The sequence below is a fragment of the Terrapene carolina genome, unplaced genomic scaffold, assembly GCF_002925995.2.
Source record: "Terrapene carolina triunguis isolate 2854851 unplaced genomic scaffold, T_m_triunguis-2.0 Scaffold120, whole genome shotgun sequence".
Taxonomy (NCBI): domain Eukaryota; kingdom Metazoa; phylum Chordata; order Testudines; family Emydidae; genus Terrapene; species Terrapene triunguis.
The window spans coordinates 3,192,709-3,209,882 of record NW_020664471.1 but is presented as its reverse complement, the minus strand read 5'-3'; the positions used below and the strand labels follow the sequence as shown (position 1 = coordinate 3,209,882).

The following is a 17,174-nucleotide window of genomic DNA, read 5'->3' as shown; positions in this document are numbered from 1 at the left end:
CCCCCTGCTGATGTTCATTGAAAAGGACTGGGGATAACTCAAAACTCCCTAATATTACAACTGCTCACATTGCTTGGTTATCTTCAGGAGAAAAGGGGACCTTTCCTGGTCCCCAATTTGGAACAGCTGCTTCATCATGCCTCAGGATATATGAGTGCAGCATAGCCATCAGCTCCAATTTTTACTAATCAGCAGCAAACGAACTTTAACAGGTTCAGAAACCTATCTTTCTTGAGCTGTTCATAATTCATGCTAGCTATCTGGCTTTACTTATGACAAACTAACAAATCTTCTCTTGACTTTTAGTGTAAAGATAGAAAGATTTAGGTCCTTGAAAAGCCCCTTTTAAAAATACTTACATATATGCTATCATGCTAATAACTAATCAGAAACCATCACCACTGGCTGAGCTCTATCAAATGAGAGGTTTTTAACACGAAGTTGTTAAGATGGAGCCTACACCTCCAAGATTATGACATGGAAGTAACTCATTTTAAGAGGAGCACAAATGTAACAGCAGACGCTTTGTCCTGAAAGGAGGTGCACAACAGCACAAACATCTCTAGACCACTGGACAAGTGATCCCCCCCTCTTCTTGAAGGGAGGGGGTGAGAAGCGGAGAATGTGTAACATTTCTGCATTTTTATAAAAAATATGCACGACTCCATTTCCCCACTCACTTTTCTATTGTGACCTACTAGGACTGATGGGGTTAAATCCTTCTCTGGGTCAAGGGAATAAGAGATGGGCGTTGATCATTCATTCATTCCAATTCAGACAAGCCTATGTGATCAAGAACTGTCAATATGTAAATGGATTTAAATTGAAAATATAATCAAAGATCAACAAAAGGGCATTAACTTCTAGTGATGGGAAGGCAAAACAGAGTGACTGGATGTCAGAGCACACTGAGATGAGAACTTTGCTGCTCAGTATAGGAGAAGAGATGAAATCCTGGATATTGGGGGCCAAAGAGGCAGGTACTGCTGCCAGCATAAACACAGATAAGCTTTGTTTTCCATCCCAACCTAAGGACCCTAAAAAACTGTATTCCAGTTGACTAATAAAAGCTGTCTTGTTTTGAAAAGACGGTCTTGTGTCACTGCAAACATCTGCAAGTCACATAGCTCCCAAAAGGGTAAAGACTCCATAAGAACATAAGAATGGCCCTACTGGTCAGACCAAAGGTCCATCTAGCCCAGTGCCTGTCTTCCAACAGTGGCCAGTGCCAGGTGCCCCAGAGGGAATGAACAGAATAGGTAATCATCAAGTGATCCATCCCCTGTCGCTCATTCCCAGCTTCTGTCCTTTTGGGCTTGCTGAAGGAGCCACATTAAGAAACAACTGTGCTGGAGCCAGAGGGAGTAGCTTAGCACAGAAGGGGAACACTCCCACAAAGATTATAAAGATTGGAGGCACACTTGCCCTCTGGATCTGTGCGAGGGTGTGGCTTTAATAGGGATGGGAACAGCAAGACTCGGAAAGAAATTAAAGCTCTACCAGAAGAAGTTGTTGGGGCAGTGCTCCCTCTGCTTCCCCCCTCATTTGTCTTCAGCACCCTTGTGGGGTTCATGCTTCTCTTTCACCTTCCCCCTCTTCCTTGTGCTGCAGGGAGGGGTGAAGGGTACTGAATGCTGCATCCAGGCATCAGAGCCTGCCCCTCATGCCATTGCTGCATTGAGTGGTGGGGGTTTAATGGGAACTGGTGATTCACTCCAGCCTAGAGGAGCTGGAGCAGAAGAGAAGTCACTACAGTTTGCTACACAGGTGAGCAGCCATTTCAGGCTGACTGTCAGCCCCATCTTTCCCACCATTAAACTAGTATGACGGATCTCCTTCAATGCTGGGGGCTGATCACCAGTTTTGGGATATGGAAGGAATTTTTACCATATGGCAAAAGTGGCAAACTGCTGCGTGGGCTATCACCTTCCATTCAGCATCTTGGAAGCCTATTTTAGGGTTTAGAATTACAATATTCACAACTTGGACAGGCTCCATGGAGATGGTTTAGAAAGTGTTTAATCTGAGGTCCCTGTAATTCTGTGGGTTGCCTGGGCATCGGTCATGGGCACAGTATGGCCTGGTGAGGTAGTATGCCCCAGTTTGTCATACAGCATGTGGCTCAACTAATCTCTCCTATCCGTGGCAGAGAGAATGACAGAAAGGCAGGACTCCAGCTTCCAGTCAGAGTCTCTGGGCAGGCCTGACAGCATACAAAGCCTGCCCTCAGGTCTGTAATACCTGGGATCGCTGGTACTAATTGAGGCCTGCACTGCAACCACCCCGCTGGGTAGTTTGGAGTAGTTACCCAATTGGGTAGTAGTTTGAAATATCCGTTCGGCCTGTGCATTTAACATACTATGGCTATGGTTTCCATATCTGCATCAATACATAGGGAGAAAGAAGAGCAGGGAGAGCCATGACCAAACCAGCCACCTGAGCTCCAACAGCCCTGGTACAAGAAGAGCCACACTGGCTTCTCCTTGCTCTCACAGCTCCCTTTAATGCAACACAAAGGACAGAGGAACAACAGGCTGTGTTATCCCCAACACAAACCCCCATCTCAGTCCTTCTCCCCATTCAGGGGACTTGTGGGGGAGGAGGAGGAGGAAGAGGATGCTTGTTTCCCAATTCGCAGAGAGGCTGGGGCATTAAAGAGTAGAGGGACATCTCTGATCTATTTGCCCTTACCTCTGGTATGGATGTTTGTTCCCCACCTTGCTTATCATCCATCTAAATACCTTGGGACGGGATGGGAGGCGTCCATTGATACTTATCGTGCTTGGCTCTATCAATTCAGGGTTTAGGGGTGCCAGCCACTGCCACGCACCTTCCATTAACTACAGGGAACCCGGCTCTACTGCTGCCAGAAGGCAGCTTTAAGGGCAGAGCGTGGGATCAGGGATTTGTGGGGACCCTAAACCCTCTTAAATTCTTGCAAAGAGAATATTTTAAATTAGAACAACACTGGGCAAATACAGGCCCTAATACTTCCCTCTGACCTGAAGTGGGGATCAAAAATAGAGCTGCTCTTGAATATTCATCTTAATATTAATCTAGATGAAAAAATTGGGGTCTTATCTTCTGAAGTGATAAGCAGCTCAATACCTTGTAGGGTCAGGCCTGTTGTGTTTACAGTGGCGATAGAGGACAAAACCAAAATCCGAGACTTCCAAATAAAATTTTACTTATAGAATTGATTTAAGTATGTATATGCATCTCTATGATTAAAATACTACATTAAGGAGATACCATCTTGCAAACCATGTCTGAAAATTTTGTACTTTCTATACTTACAAGTAACAATGATTATGATAACAGAGTTGCCAATTCCAAACGTTCAAAAATCATAAGTCAGAGCCAAAAAAATCATGGAATTGTCTTAAAAATTAAATTTTAGAAATAAATTTGGGGTCTTTCAGTTGCCTTCTGGTTTCTGAGCTTTTATTATTCAAGCTTCTCTCTTTAATCATGAGGGTTAGTTTTTTTTCTTAAATGAAGCTGAGATTTAAATGACCAGGATCAGGGTTTAAGAAAAAACACCAGATATTATGATACTCATGAAAATTGCAAGAGTTGGTAACACTGATAATTGAAAGAAGCCAGATTGAAATGTTTTCTCTCCAGTTTTTCAGTTTGTTTACTTAGTTCATCTAACAGCTCTACAGAATAGGCAGTTTCACAGTTCCCCCTAAATGATATGTTCCTCTCTTTAAAAAGACATTTTAACACAAGAGGGGAGAATTGAAACCCTTATAAAAAAATGTGAAGTTAGAAATTCAAGACATACAATATGAAGGTTTCTCTATCAATTTAATATACATAACAAACACAAAGAAGTGATTACCTGAAGCATTATTATGTCTTTGTCAAACATCTCCCTTCTGCATTTCACATTATGATAGTAATAGATCTGAAAAATAATGTATTTTATTAATAAATTCTCCTCCTGCTCTGAAAATGCTTTCTTTACTCAATGGAGAAACTAACTTTCTGTCTCATGATAGAGGATTAGAGAAAAAAGGGATGAATTAACCAATGGATTAGAGGAAAGCCTGAAAAAATCAAATGCACATTGGATACCTATGTACCTTTGATCCACTGTGAGGTGATATACCTAAAGATAGTTAAAGATGGAACTGGAACAACTCATATATCTAGGTTGCCTAATATTTTCCATTAGGAAAGACTCTTGATCTCTTCTGAAAAATTTTAAACACCCCCATTTGTTTGCCATTGTTTGAAGTTCACCAGTGAGAAAGTCCTGTGGCCAAAAAGGGTCTTTTCTTTCTCCCATGACCTTCAGTTCAGGTTGGCTGACAGACACTTTTGAGAACTTCCATTTCCCTCCTACTGACTGCATTGTCAACAACATTTTAATAGCATGCCCATACAACTTGACATGAATATTTTAAATTAAGACTGCCTCACAATGCGCCCAAAGCAGCAGCAGCAAACACACTGTACAGGAAACCCAAGGAACAGACAGCCTCTCCAGGAACTTTTGGGGGGTGGGGCAGAGACATAGACTTAGCAGGTCTCCCCCCCCCCCCCCAACCCCAGAACTCACGACATGGCTCCAGTGGCTCCCCCCTCTCTAGGGACACCACATGTGGAAGGACCTCCCCCAACTCCAGGTGAGGAGGGGGGAGGGGGAAGGAGATCTGGATGAGGCTCTCCCTGAACCCCCTTCCCACCCAGATGCCCATTTCAACCCCACATCTCCAGGAAAACAGCCTTCTCCTCCAGCTAACTAACTCAAGCTGTGCTGCAATGCTGAAGATTCAGGGTTCAAAGCCTAGTGATGATGCACAGTGGGCCAGCTGTTATAGTTGCACATAACAGAACTTGCTTTTACCTTTTTCCTTTAAAAAAAATTATATATACACATCTCAACACACACACACATACATATATTATATATACACACACACACACACCCACACCCACACATATACACACCCACACCCACACCAAAAGCCATATGCTAAAAGAACATTGCAAAGTCAAGCACATGAAAGTTAGGAACAGCCAGAATTTAGGCTGCCCATTGTGGAGAAGAGACCTCAATATTGATGCAAAAACGATATTAATAAAATTATAACTTACTATTTTTAAGTCACTACAAACTTGTTTGCACCGTCTCTGAATGAGAGATAGCTACAATACTGTTATAGCCAGGATGCTTGGAAATATAATAGGTATATCTAGCTACTTATGTTACAAAATGTTAAAGTTCTGCAACATCTCTTTTACCAACAGAAGTTGGTCCAATAAAAGGTACTCTCTCATCTACCTTGTATATCAAAGGAATTTCAGAAAGTTTCTGCTTCTGTCTCCCAAGGACAAGCATACCTCAAGAAGGCAGACAATGCAGAACATTTATGTTTTAAGTAGAGGGTGTGTTAAGGTGTATTATCAGTAGTAGGGACTGTTAATTAGTAGGATGAGTTATCCAAGCAATAAACAAAGGCATAAAAGCAGGTCTATTAGCCTGCTCTTTGCAAAGAAAACCTGTTAAAGCCACACACAGAATTCTAGAAATATTCTAGTTGAAATTAATTTTATAATTACTCTAAAAACTTCATTCGGATAAGCCTCTAAGAAAAACATATATGGTTGGAAGTATTTTAAGTGTTCAAATGCTTAAAATGGCAAACTTATTTTGAAATGTATATTTGGTATCTAAATGAAAGATAGGTAAAAGAATTTTGTTTCAGGAGAAAAGCATCCCTAGAGGTGTAATCTCTTTTAAAACTCCCCACACAGAGATGTACAAAGAGATTGTAAAAAAAAAAAGTAACCAGTTTATCATTTGTGTTTGGTCATTTGTGTTCAGTGTTCCCACCCCTTCTTTAATAATAAAATAGCCATGGTTAATAATTGTGAGTATTCTGCTTGCTCTTAATCAGGGTGTCCCCTAAGGTACCTAAAAGAATCCCTATATGACTAAGCCGTGAGAGCCACACCCCAAGAGTAAGAGAAACAATTACTAAGAGCTGGCCTACCATTGTTTTGCTAAAATAAATATTTTTAGTCAGTCATTTTTTAAATTAAATTATTTGGCCTCCAACAATTTAAAACTACACCTTTCAACCCTATACCATACAACCTTAATGCATGTACCCAAGGAGGTTGAACTACACCACCGTATTTAATTATATGATCACATACAATTTTTTCCATAGGACCCATCTTATTCAGTGCACAGGATGGATGGTGTTCAAAGGATGAATTAGGATTGAGTAGCAAATGAGGCTGCCTGTAGGATTCCTGCCTCATTTGTTGCAGAAGTTGGAAAGTGTGTAGTGAATGTGGCAGTGTACTAAAGGGGGAGAAAGGTTGGTTTTGTGGTTAAGTGAAGTGAACACCACAAACAAGAACTGAGCTCTTTTCCTGTTTCTGCCATAGCTTATGTTATGCTGAGCAAATCATTTTGGCTGTGTATTCCTTGTTTACTGAGTGCTCAACTTGAGACACATGGGGCCTGATTTGTGGAAACACAGAACTCTCACCTGCAACTGAAGTCAGTGGGAGCTGAGCATGCTCAGCACCTCCAAAAATGTGATCTGGAGGAATGAGCACAAGGTTAGAAATTATGAGATCATGAGTACTAATCCTGGTTCTGCCACTTAAAGTGCAGCCTCAGGCTAGCCTCTTTGTCTCCATTTCCTTATCTGTAAAATGGGGATAGCAGTGCTCTCTGATCTCACAGTGGAGGCATGCAAATAAATTAATATTTGTGAGTCACTCCAATACTACAGCAAGAGCATAAGGAAATATTTAATTCTGTATTTCTTGCAGGCTTTGAATAGTGTGCAATAAATAAGTCTGGGGCCATTAATTGAATGAAGAGAATAAAAATCTTTAGCAGCTGCCTCATTTATTCAGCACTATCTGGACTGTTCACTCAATGAGGCAGGGGTCCCATGGAAACAAACCGTATGTGAGCAAGTAATTAAAGACTGATTAAAATTTTCAAAACACACCTACAACATGATTTAGCTTTCAGCTGGATTTAGGCTCCTAAACTCTCATTTATACTGCAAAAACAAGATCTGTAGCAGAGAATCTCAGTGCCCAGGTCAACCGGCTCTGGCTTGTGGGGATCATTCTACAGGGATAAATATAGCTGAGTGGTTGTTTGGGCTCTGGCTGGAATTTGGGCTCTTAAACCCAGCAAGGGGGCCAGGCTCCAACCCGAGCCCAAATGTCTACACAGATATTTTTATCCCTGTAGCACAAACATGAGTCAACTGACCGAGGCTCTGAGACTCACTGCTACAGGTTTTTTTTTTTTTTTTTTTGGATTTTAGACATACCCCTCAGTGACTTTTAAAAGCTAGATTAGAGGTTTTTTTCCTTTTGTTTTTAATAGAAAGAGGGTGCATTCTAGCAGTTTCTAACAATGGCACAAGGATCATTACCACAAACTAGCATAAACATATACATCACAGCTATTAAACCACTTACTTGATTAACAAGAGAGAACCCATTTCTTCTCCACATCCCTGCATGCACTTGGGCACATAAAACTAGACATCGTAGAGGGTGTTCTATTAACAAAGGTGGGCTAAGTTCACTCTATAGAAAATATAAAATAGCAAAACCTTCGTTTAATTACCAAAAATGTAATCTAAGATGACATAAAACCATTGAAGACTTTTAGGAACAGAAAAAGGGAACACAACACAAATGTATTGCAAGTGATTCATTAAATAAATTAATTCAACTCATTTTAATCACCCTTTCCTGCTAACTTATCCCAAATTTTACCTTGGCTTGGTATTGTACTGGCCAAGGTCAATAGCTGACTCTTAAAACCCTTAGCTGTTTTTATATTTTAAGCTTCTTCTGAATGTGAAAAAAATGCATGAATACTATCATACTATTTAATACTTTTGGAAAGTTAATCATAGATCACCATTTTTCCCTCTTAACTCTCTCTTATTTTCTTCCTCTTCCTTTTGTTTGGTCTCTTACTCTGTCCATCTCTTATTCATTCAAAAGTTAACTATTTCTTCTTTTACAAGTCAGTGTCATCTCATCTGCCAATTCAACCCCCTCCTCCTTTCTTTTCTATATGTCCTTTCTATTTAGCCCTTTTCTTATAACGTCCCACCTCCCTCTCCTCCACACTTTAAATTTAAGCAATGTCCATATTTATATTTAAAATTATTGCATGAGGTGCCCCAAAAGAGACACATGGAGAGTATTGGATCAGGACGTGCTAAAGCTGCCACTGCCGATAGAAGGAGTTAGCTTCAAACATGAAGTGGAGATAGGGTATGAGAAACAAAATGAGATTTTAATTTTAAAATCTTTAAACAGTTTTAATAAAACACTGATTGTGGATTGACTCTTAAAGAGCTACCAATATTTGAAACAGATTGTCTTCCTAAATAAAGTATAGAACAAAAAAGTTATTTTTGTTACCCTTAAATTCTAAACACTTATATGGCATTTTTCATCTTCAAAGTGTATTATAAACATTAATTAAATTTCACAATACCAGTGGTAAAAGCTCTGGAAACTTGTATGCCACTTCACTTTTGCTTAGCAACACATGCAAACCTATATGGATATACAAAATAAAAGTATACATTTTAATACATTCTGCATATTAGCCTAAAAAGATACATCTCTTGCAACAATCTGCATAGTTTAAGCTTTCCACACTGTTTTAAGACACATCAGTACATCCAGCCAAAGTCCCCAACCCATGCAGATGTACAATCAAATTTTCATACATCTCATCAAGACACCTATGACATTATGTGTGAGCATGTCAAAGATTAACCTCTGGACGAAGTCGGTTTCCATTTTATAGATCCTGTTTTAACCAAAATACTAGTTATCCCCCTCTCTCAATCAAACAGACCATAACTGGCAGCTAATATAATGGATGAAATTCAGTTAATATAGTATTTCAATAGGTACAAAAGATCACCTCATTTACACGATTTTATTCTTTTCAGATTTTTATACTGCACTCATCACCATGGTATCTGACCTTTCCTAAGGCATGCCCTCTCCATTTTGCAGATGATCAGCTTTGCAGTGTATATAGAACACAGCACACACACACACACACGAAGATAGAGCTTTACTTCTTGTATAGTGTTTCTGTTGTCCTGGAAATACTATGCAGCAACAAAGGGTACATGTTTCATTATTACCGGCTCTCCTCATAAAAGAGGAATATTCCCCCAGGTACCATCCTTTACCTTTAAGAGCAAGTTACCAATGACAAACTCACTTTCCCTTCTTTCAGTCTTCAGCCTTTAATTTTAAAAACTATTAAACATGACAAGTTTTTCGTAACTGCAACACTTCTGCTGCTTGTGAAGATTCAAAATAATTTGACCCTGACCTGCTGAACTTGCAATATCAAATGTCCATTTAATCTCCAATATTTAACATGCCAATCACTATTGCTACTAAATGACTTACTGATTCCATTTGAGCTAAAGTTCAGTCAAAGGCCAGGTCAACATTACAGACGTCTGCCAGCATAGCTATGTCAGTGAGATGTGTCAATTCCTGACCTGATGGCACAGCTCTGTCCAAGCCCTTAATTTAGGCAGTTCTATTGGCAAAACTGTGCTCTTACCAGTATAGCCTGTTTTGTTCAGGTGGGGCAGTTTTACTATACCAGTACAAAGTGCAGCTTTGCTGGTATTGCTGTGCTCGTGCTAGGAGCACCTTGCCCAGTAGACTAAGTATTCCAGTAGACTAAGTATACCAGTATTCCTATACCAGTAAAACGCTCCTAATGTAGAGATAGCCTTCATATACTTCCAATACAATTGCTCAATTACTGAACCAAAATGTAAGGGAAAAAATGCAATCACTAGCTAAATTCCTGATGAACAATGCTAGTTGTAATGCATAGATATATTTTGCAGCCATTTCTCTAATATAGTGGTGTCCAAGCTTTTCAGCCTGAGGCCTGAACATATTTCAAAAACGGCATGGAACCATAATCCATACTTTGGGGCAGATCCTCTGCCCTGTTCTACTCCCCTTTGTTCCATTGAGGTGACACAAAAGGAGCAGAAACCACCTGCAAACCCCCTGTTGGGGATTCCCAGGGCATAAAGGGGTCTCTAATCAGGCACAGAGCCAGCATAGCCATATCCTACACCTCTCTTCCCACAGCCCCTGGCATGGAGATATCTTGGGGAAGGCTGGGGGAGATGGCAAGAGTACATTGTATTCTGGCTATCCTCAGATGGCATATAATCTCTTATATGTGTCTCACATGCTCACAGATATGTGCATACATGTGTTATTTAATTTTCTGAAACAATTTTTAAAATCAGGTTCATTCCTACCTGCAAGTAAACGAGAAACTGGGAGATGAATGCTAACTTTTTCCTGAGAAACACAGTATCTGATGGTCTCAACAGAATGTCCACATATACTGAGAACGATAGGCTGTTCACCATCAGTAAAGCCACTGTGGCACTGCATCAGCACAGTCAAGCATTTCTTATAAGCTTCAATAAGTACTTTTTCCTACAAAAAAAGATTGTGGTTTACAAACATCATGAAGAAAACAGAGCCCTTTCAAATGATGTACAGTCTATAACAAACGAAGTGCAAAAATACTTGCTCTGTGTTTATTTTTTCTCAATGCAAAGTTTTTTTTTTACTTTTCTTAATATAATCTTACTATTTTAACATTAAAGATTTCCTTATTAGCACAGAAAGTCAGTGGTTCCTCTCTTTCCCAAGTGCTGTTCACTCATTAAAGAGGACAAATCACCAAGCTAAGTCTGATTAAATAGTAGTATGTATCAGAGTTTACCGTGTACCTGTCACTATATGAGCCTGCTAACAATGTGCATGATTATGGTGGGTTCTCAAGAATATTTACAGTTTAAAGTCAAATTTAATATTTGACTATTCTGGGCTCATATGGTCTAAAAGGAGCCCTCACCACATATGAAGTCCTACTCAGCAGGTCCATTTAAGGAGGGAATCGTCATCAGAGGGATTGCAGATCATTCTGTTAGAGTTCCGCAATCTGTTTTCCTCTCTGGATGGCATCAAGAGGGCATGGGACCTGATAACTCCTCTATTACAAAATTATTCCCCTCTTTCTTCTCCAGTAATGATACTCTTAAGGTATTGTGTCAATACAAACTTTTGGATACTTAGCTGAACTCCAAAATGTTCACAGTGATCTATGTCCTTTCCAAGAAACACACAGGTTTTTTGCTAATTCAAACCCTATGTAGATTTAATCCATCACAGATTAAAAATACTGCTTCTGGACAAAATAAGTGTGTGCAGGTATGTATGTTTGTTCTATTGCTATTAATTAGATATTCATCTACCTACATCTCCCTTCATATATAAAAGCAGAAACAGCTTACATCTAAAGCACACCAGTCCTGCATCATTGAAATAACATGCGTTAATTTCATCTGTAATGTAAATGCTGCTTCCCATTCTGGTTCCATTTCGATATGTTGTCCTACTTGACGAGATATTGGATCCATACCCTAAAAACCACAAAGAATCATACAGATTAACTGTTATTAAAAACCCCTACTGGTGCTAACATAAGACTAAGTGAGTAATTACTTACACAGTTTAAACATTCTGCTCATATCACAAAAGTATAGAAAAAATCTGGAAAGAAATCAAAGAGCCAAATTTAATCCTATTTTTGATTTAGGAAGCATCTTGAATTGAAGACTCAGAGTCATGAATTCTCTCTATATAGGTCTTTAATCAAGAGGCAAAACCTTAAAAAGGAAAAACCTCTAAATACCAAATTCAGTTTGTTAAAGATGTTTTTAGGGATTTATTTTTTATTAAGTTTGTGGATCAGAATAATTTAAAATCCAAAAGGACATTCAAGTGTGGTCTGATTATGATGGAATGCCCTCAGCAAAAATGAATTTATTAAAAGGATGAACAAAAGCTAAAGTTTTCTGGGAGAAGCATACTATCCAGTCACTGAGCACTGAAGGGTGAGTGTTGTTTGGTCAGGCCTTTCTGCCCTACTAGTAGTTTGTCCTTATAAAAACATCATTAGTCTCAAAATACTTTAAAAAAAGTTAGTATAACATGTAATGTATTAAAGGATCAAAAAACATTACAGTAGAGGATACCATCATGTGTGTATATTCATAAAGTTCCTTGGGACAAGGACTCGGTTTCCCAATATGTTTGTACAGAGCTGAGTACACTTGGTAATGCTCAAACAACAAATATCTGGCACACTCACATATAGTAAAAGCTAGTTAAGACAGAGCAGTCTGACTTTACTCAAACATTTAAATGTGCACTGCCTCATTGTGTTATAGCATCAAATACATAAACTGGCACTCTTATTTTGATTCTCCCCCTTCTTTTCTCCCTCCTCCCACATACACAAAACGAAGTTAATGCATACTTTACAGACAAAAAGTTTAGGAACATTTGTTGTGATTCTAACAGCGGTGTAATTCAACCAAACTGCACTGAAGTCAACAGATAAAGGAAATTATATTAATTTCCTGAGGATTACAAGTACTATGAAGTAACAATTTTACAAATGAAAAACAAAATGTTCTACATCTGACAATACTCATTTTACTAAGACAGAAAATGAATGGTGCTTTTTTTAAAAAATTCACAGATTCACATACCTGCATACACTTTAGTAACTCTAAGAAGGCATCAAACCCCTCTAAAAACTTTTGCCTCAAGTCATTTGTCCAATCAGCTGGCTTGCTTATCAACACAAACCTGAATACAGTAGAAACAAATCTGTGAGTTAGTTTTAATCATTTTTTGAAGTACTCATTAATTTGATTAATATTGAGATACTTACTTGAGATCGAAAATAAGGCTCTGAACCCGCTTGAATTTGAAAGCTTGAAGGGCAGTATATCGTTCAAACTGAAACCTGCCCTGGATGTCACGGTGCCTTAAGTGGTCCATAAAAGTTTTGATGATCGTGGTCATAAGATTTTCTTCTGTTATCAGCATTCGAGCCTATGCCAAAGTACATTAAAGTTTGTTGCAATCAACAAACGTTACTGACAGGAGAAAGAGGCTAAATTAATATTGCATTTTTACTAGTAAAATCTATGCCTTTTCTGCCAAACCATTTATTTTGCTGGCGTTCCTCTATATTTTAACATTACTTTAAAACGGTGTTCATAGGAGAAAATAAAAAGCCATCGGCAAAACTATCTACAGGCTACCCTCTGTCTATCATGCTGATCAATACTGTCGCATTTCTTTGTCCTCCCCCATTTGTCTGAATCCACCTGTTGCCTCTTGTCTTGTACTTAGATTGTAAGATGTGATGGGGGTAAGGGTCATCTTTTTGTTCTGGGTTTGTAAGCACCAGACACAATGGGGTCCTGGTGTAGAATTGGGACTTCTAGTCACTATAGTAAGAAAATAAATACCCCAAAAGATTTTCTACAATATTGCCAAAGAAAATCAATTAATTTATTTGGGTCTGAATGCTGAGGCTGCAAACAAAAGACCAGAAAGATATTCCTGCTTCCTCTTCACAGTTGTTTACTGGGTAAACTTTTCAGCACCTAGTAATTGATTAAGGGGTCTAAGTGCCATGGACTTTCAATGGAACTTAGGCTTCTGAAAATTTTGCCCACTACCTTTTTTGAGGACTTTCCATTCTTTAATTTAATTCACCAGTTTAAACATGTTTTTAAGTGCCCTGATAATTTACTACACTATGCACAAAAAAAGCACTAACTGATAAAAACTTAATCCAAAAATGCAGTCTAATGTAAGTGTGTGGTCATCTTGAAGGATTGGTCCCTAATTCAGCAAGGTAATTAGAAATATGTCTAACTTTAAGTACATGAGCAATCCCACAGAATCCAAAATGATTATTTGTGTGCTTAAAAGTCAGGCACATGCTTAAATACCTTGCTGGGTCAAGGCCATACAAAGTACATGATTATATTGCATATACAACCAAGTGACAGTGTTGTACAAGAGCAATTTTTAATAGGATTAATAGGGTTAATTAAGTTAAGCCAATACATAATGGCTTTAGCTGGGGAAATGTGCTAGCAAATGAGACTGAGGCTTTTGACTCTAATGTAATTGATCTTATTTTTTTAAAATATTACCTTCATACTTAAAAAAAAAATTTTTTTTTCTTTGTCTCAATCTTTATGGCTACAACTCTCACCTCTTTTAGGCTTCTCTCTCTGATAACACAACACTTTTAAAAAAAATATTTTATTTTGGGAACATGCTTTAAAACGTATTTTTTTATTTAAATTATTCAAAGTATTTTACTAACATTACCTAGATAAGCCCCACAATACCAGCGCAAATGGTGGTGATACCATTTTACAGAAGAGCAAACTGAGTTTAAGTGGTATGCCCTAGCACACAGGGCAAGTCAGTGACAGAGCTAGGAAGAGAACCCTGACTTCCTGAATCAAGAGGTAAGAATTACCAGCTGACACCTCCAGCACCTAGAAAACTGTTAAAAACAAATCACAATTTAGAACAGTTATCCTGAAATCAGTTCTTAAGACACCTACCTGACCGCCATGATTTCCATACAGTCTCAGAAATTTAGATCTACCTTTAAGTTGATTCCACTTGGAAAACTTCCAACAGCATTCTTTTTAGAAACATTCTATGCAAGTCAGATTTTCTTTCCTCATTTTATTTAATTTCCAAAGACGTCTTCATGAAGATAGAATCTCTGAGTTCATCTACTCTTTTTAAGTATTCTTCACTTTAAAAAATAATTTAGGATATACAGACAGACATGTTTCTGTTAGAAAAAAAGTTTTCAAGATTCTGCAAAAGGCAGTAGTTGATTTTTAATAGAAAGCTTGTTGTAACAGGTTGGTCTGTCCATTTAAGTTAAAAAGGAGTGTTCTCAGTTCACAGTCAAGGGGAACCACGAGTCAGGAGAGATCTGCAAGGAGTTTCTCCTGTGGTAGAACCAGGATGGTGGTGGGCTGGGGAAGCCAGAGAAGCCCAGAGGATGGAGTGAGATTGTCTGATGTCCTCAGGCATAGAGAGAAGTGGGGAGCTGAGAGAAAGATAGCCTGAAGGAAGGATAAATTGGAAGCCCCAAGAAAGAAGAATTTGAACCTAGACGGGCCAAAGGAACTGTAGATTTATTCTGTGAGGATTTAATAAATCAGACCCCACGACAGGGAACCTTATGTGAACATTCCTGGCTGCGTATGGGTGGAATGGAGAATCAAGAAGAGAACTGAGGTATGGTAGCTGCAGTGCCACACCATGGAGCAGTGTGCTCTGTAAACACACCCTACAACACCTAGCATGGACATTTGGCATAGTCAAAAGTTAAAACTACTGTATTTATTAAGTGGTAATCTCTCTATATATATTCGTTAATGGAAAAAAATTAAGAGACGTGTCCAAAACAAAAGAATAGGTCCCATATACCCATGTACTCTGGGAAGTTCTGATACAGATTCAAAATTTAGCAGCATAGGTCCAATTCCACTTAGTAAATTGTACCTATATTTACAAACTACTAATTAGTTTTCATAAAGCACACTGATTTGCACAGTAGTACTACAAACATTCGGAGAAATCTAGCGGTCTATAAGCTCAAGATCTTAGTGCAGCTCCTAACAAAAAAAGGAGTTTCTTTTTTTAGTCTTTAGTACTTACAAGTGAAGGCACTGTGAATATCTGTACCGAGAGGTCAGCAATTGAGAGCTCTCTGTCGTGGTCATCTTTCACATAATCACTCTGCAATCGCTCATAGTTCTATTAAGAAGGAGGCAAAAAAAGGCAAGGAGTGCCAACTATCAGTTTTTTAAAAAGGCAAGCACTACTCACCAGAGTAGGTACAGTGAAGAGTTGGACAGATAGAGCAGTCACCGACACTGCCCGCTCGTGATCATCCTCCATAAAATCTCTCTGCAACTGCCGGTAATTCTAAACAACAAGGGGGAAATTCACCTCTAATCCACACTGACCTGATGTTTGCTTTAAATTCAATGTCTGCACTGGGGGTATTCAACACTATGATATACAGTGGTACTGAGCCATCATTAAGAGGAAACCTTGCAGAGTGGGATGACAATTTACCAGCCCATGTGTAACCCACACACCTTCTGGGTGTGGCGTTCTGTCCCATCTAGTGGCACTGAGACCACTTAGAGAGAGACAGATGATGAGTCTGCTCTACAGCCTTAGCTAACAGCCAGTTGGCTTTTAGCTCATGCGGAAGAGGCTCATGCACTAAGCTCCAGAGGTCCCAGGTTCGATCTTGCCCGTCAATAACCGGGGTTTGTCAGCGTTACAAGTGGACTCATCCAGGATTTCAACTGGGAAGTCTCTGAAGCTCTGGACGTGCTTCCTCAGCTGGGGAAGTATGTAACCCACACACCTTCTGGGTGTGGTGTTCTGTCCCATCTAGTGGCACTGAGACCACAAAGAGAAAGAGAGATTATGAGTCTGCTCTATCGCCTTTGCTAACAGTCTGTCGGCGTTACACATGCATAAAATCTACTCACCCATTCTAATTATCACTATGAAGACTAATAATATTTTACTTACTAATTAAAAATAAGTTATTTGTTTGAGGCAAGAGTGAGCAGAATCTCTGAAAGCTGATTAAAAGCATCTCAAAAATTAGTTATTGCAAGAAATAATATTAAGTGTAGATGACTTTCAGAGGTCACTTATGGGTAGCACTACCAACAATGGTTAATGATTGTTTCTCAAGTAATGGGCCCCTAGATGGCTGGTTTGGAAGGATACAACATCAGAGGTGATGCATTCTGTGTTAGAGATGATCTAACAACAGCATTAGATCGGGAACCCAAAAGACCTATTTTCTTGACAGGTGGTAAGGTACTATGATAACTAAGTTTTTGAACACAGAAGGAAATCAATAGAAGTTCTCATTTAAAGAGTTTCACCTATCAAAAAGGCAAACAAACAATCCCAACCAATATTCCTAACAGAGTATCATTAGTTTTGTATGTTCTACTTGAAACTGTTTTCTAGGCTATATTTTGAAGCATTTTCCATTCATCATAAGAAAGTTACTTACTCTTGCGAACCGGATAGCAAAAAGTTTCTTGTATTTCAAATCCATAAGTAGACTGCTCATGAATAACTGATGGTACATGCTTCTAGCTCCTGTTAAGAAAAGTTACATATTATTTTGCCATTATTGA

General features: G+C 38.9%; 1 protein-coding gene across 1 annotated transcript in view; it reads right to left on the bottom strand.

The window, feature by feature from the left end:
- UBR2 (ubiquitin protein ligase E3 component n-recognin 2) overlaps window positions 1-17,174 on the bottom strand; it is a 111,404-nt gene that overhangs the window by 61,015 nt on the left and 33,215 nt on the right. The window contains exons 10-18 of the mRNA XM_026652528.2: window positions 17,048-17,136; window positions 15,655-15,753; window positions 12,833-12,996; window positions 12,648-12,747; window positions 11,385-11,513; window positions 10,338-10,521; window positions 8,513-8,574; window positions 7,474-7,584; window positions 3,848-3,913 (exon numbers count right to left, since the gene is read on the bottom strand). Of these exons, the coding sequence (XP_026508313.2) occupies window positions 3,848-3,913; window positions 7,474-7,584; window positions 8,513-8,574; window positions 10,338-10,521; window positions 11,385-11,513; window positions 12,648-12,747; window positions 12,833-12,996; window positions 15,655-15,753; window positions 17,048-17,136 (1,004 nt within the window). The remainder of the gene's footprint in view (window positions 1-3,847; window positions 3,914-7,473; window positions 7,585-8,512; window positions 8,575-10,337; window positions 10,522-11,384; window positions 11,514-12,647; window positions 12,748-12,832; window positions 12,997-15,654; window positions 15,754-17,047; window positions 17,137-17,174) is intronic.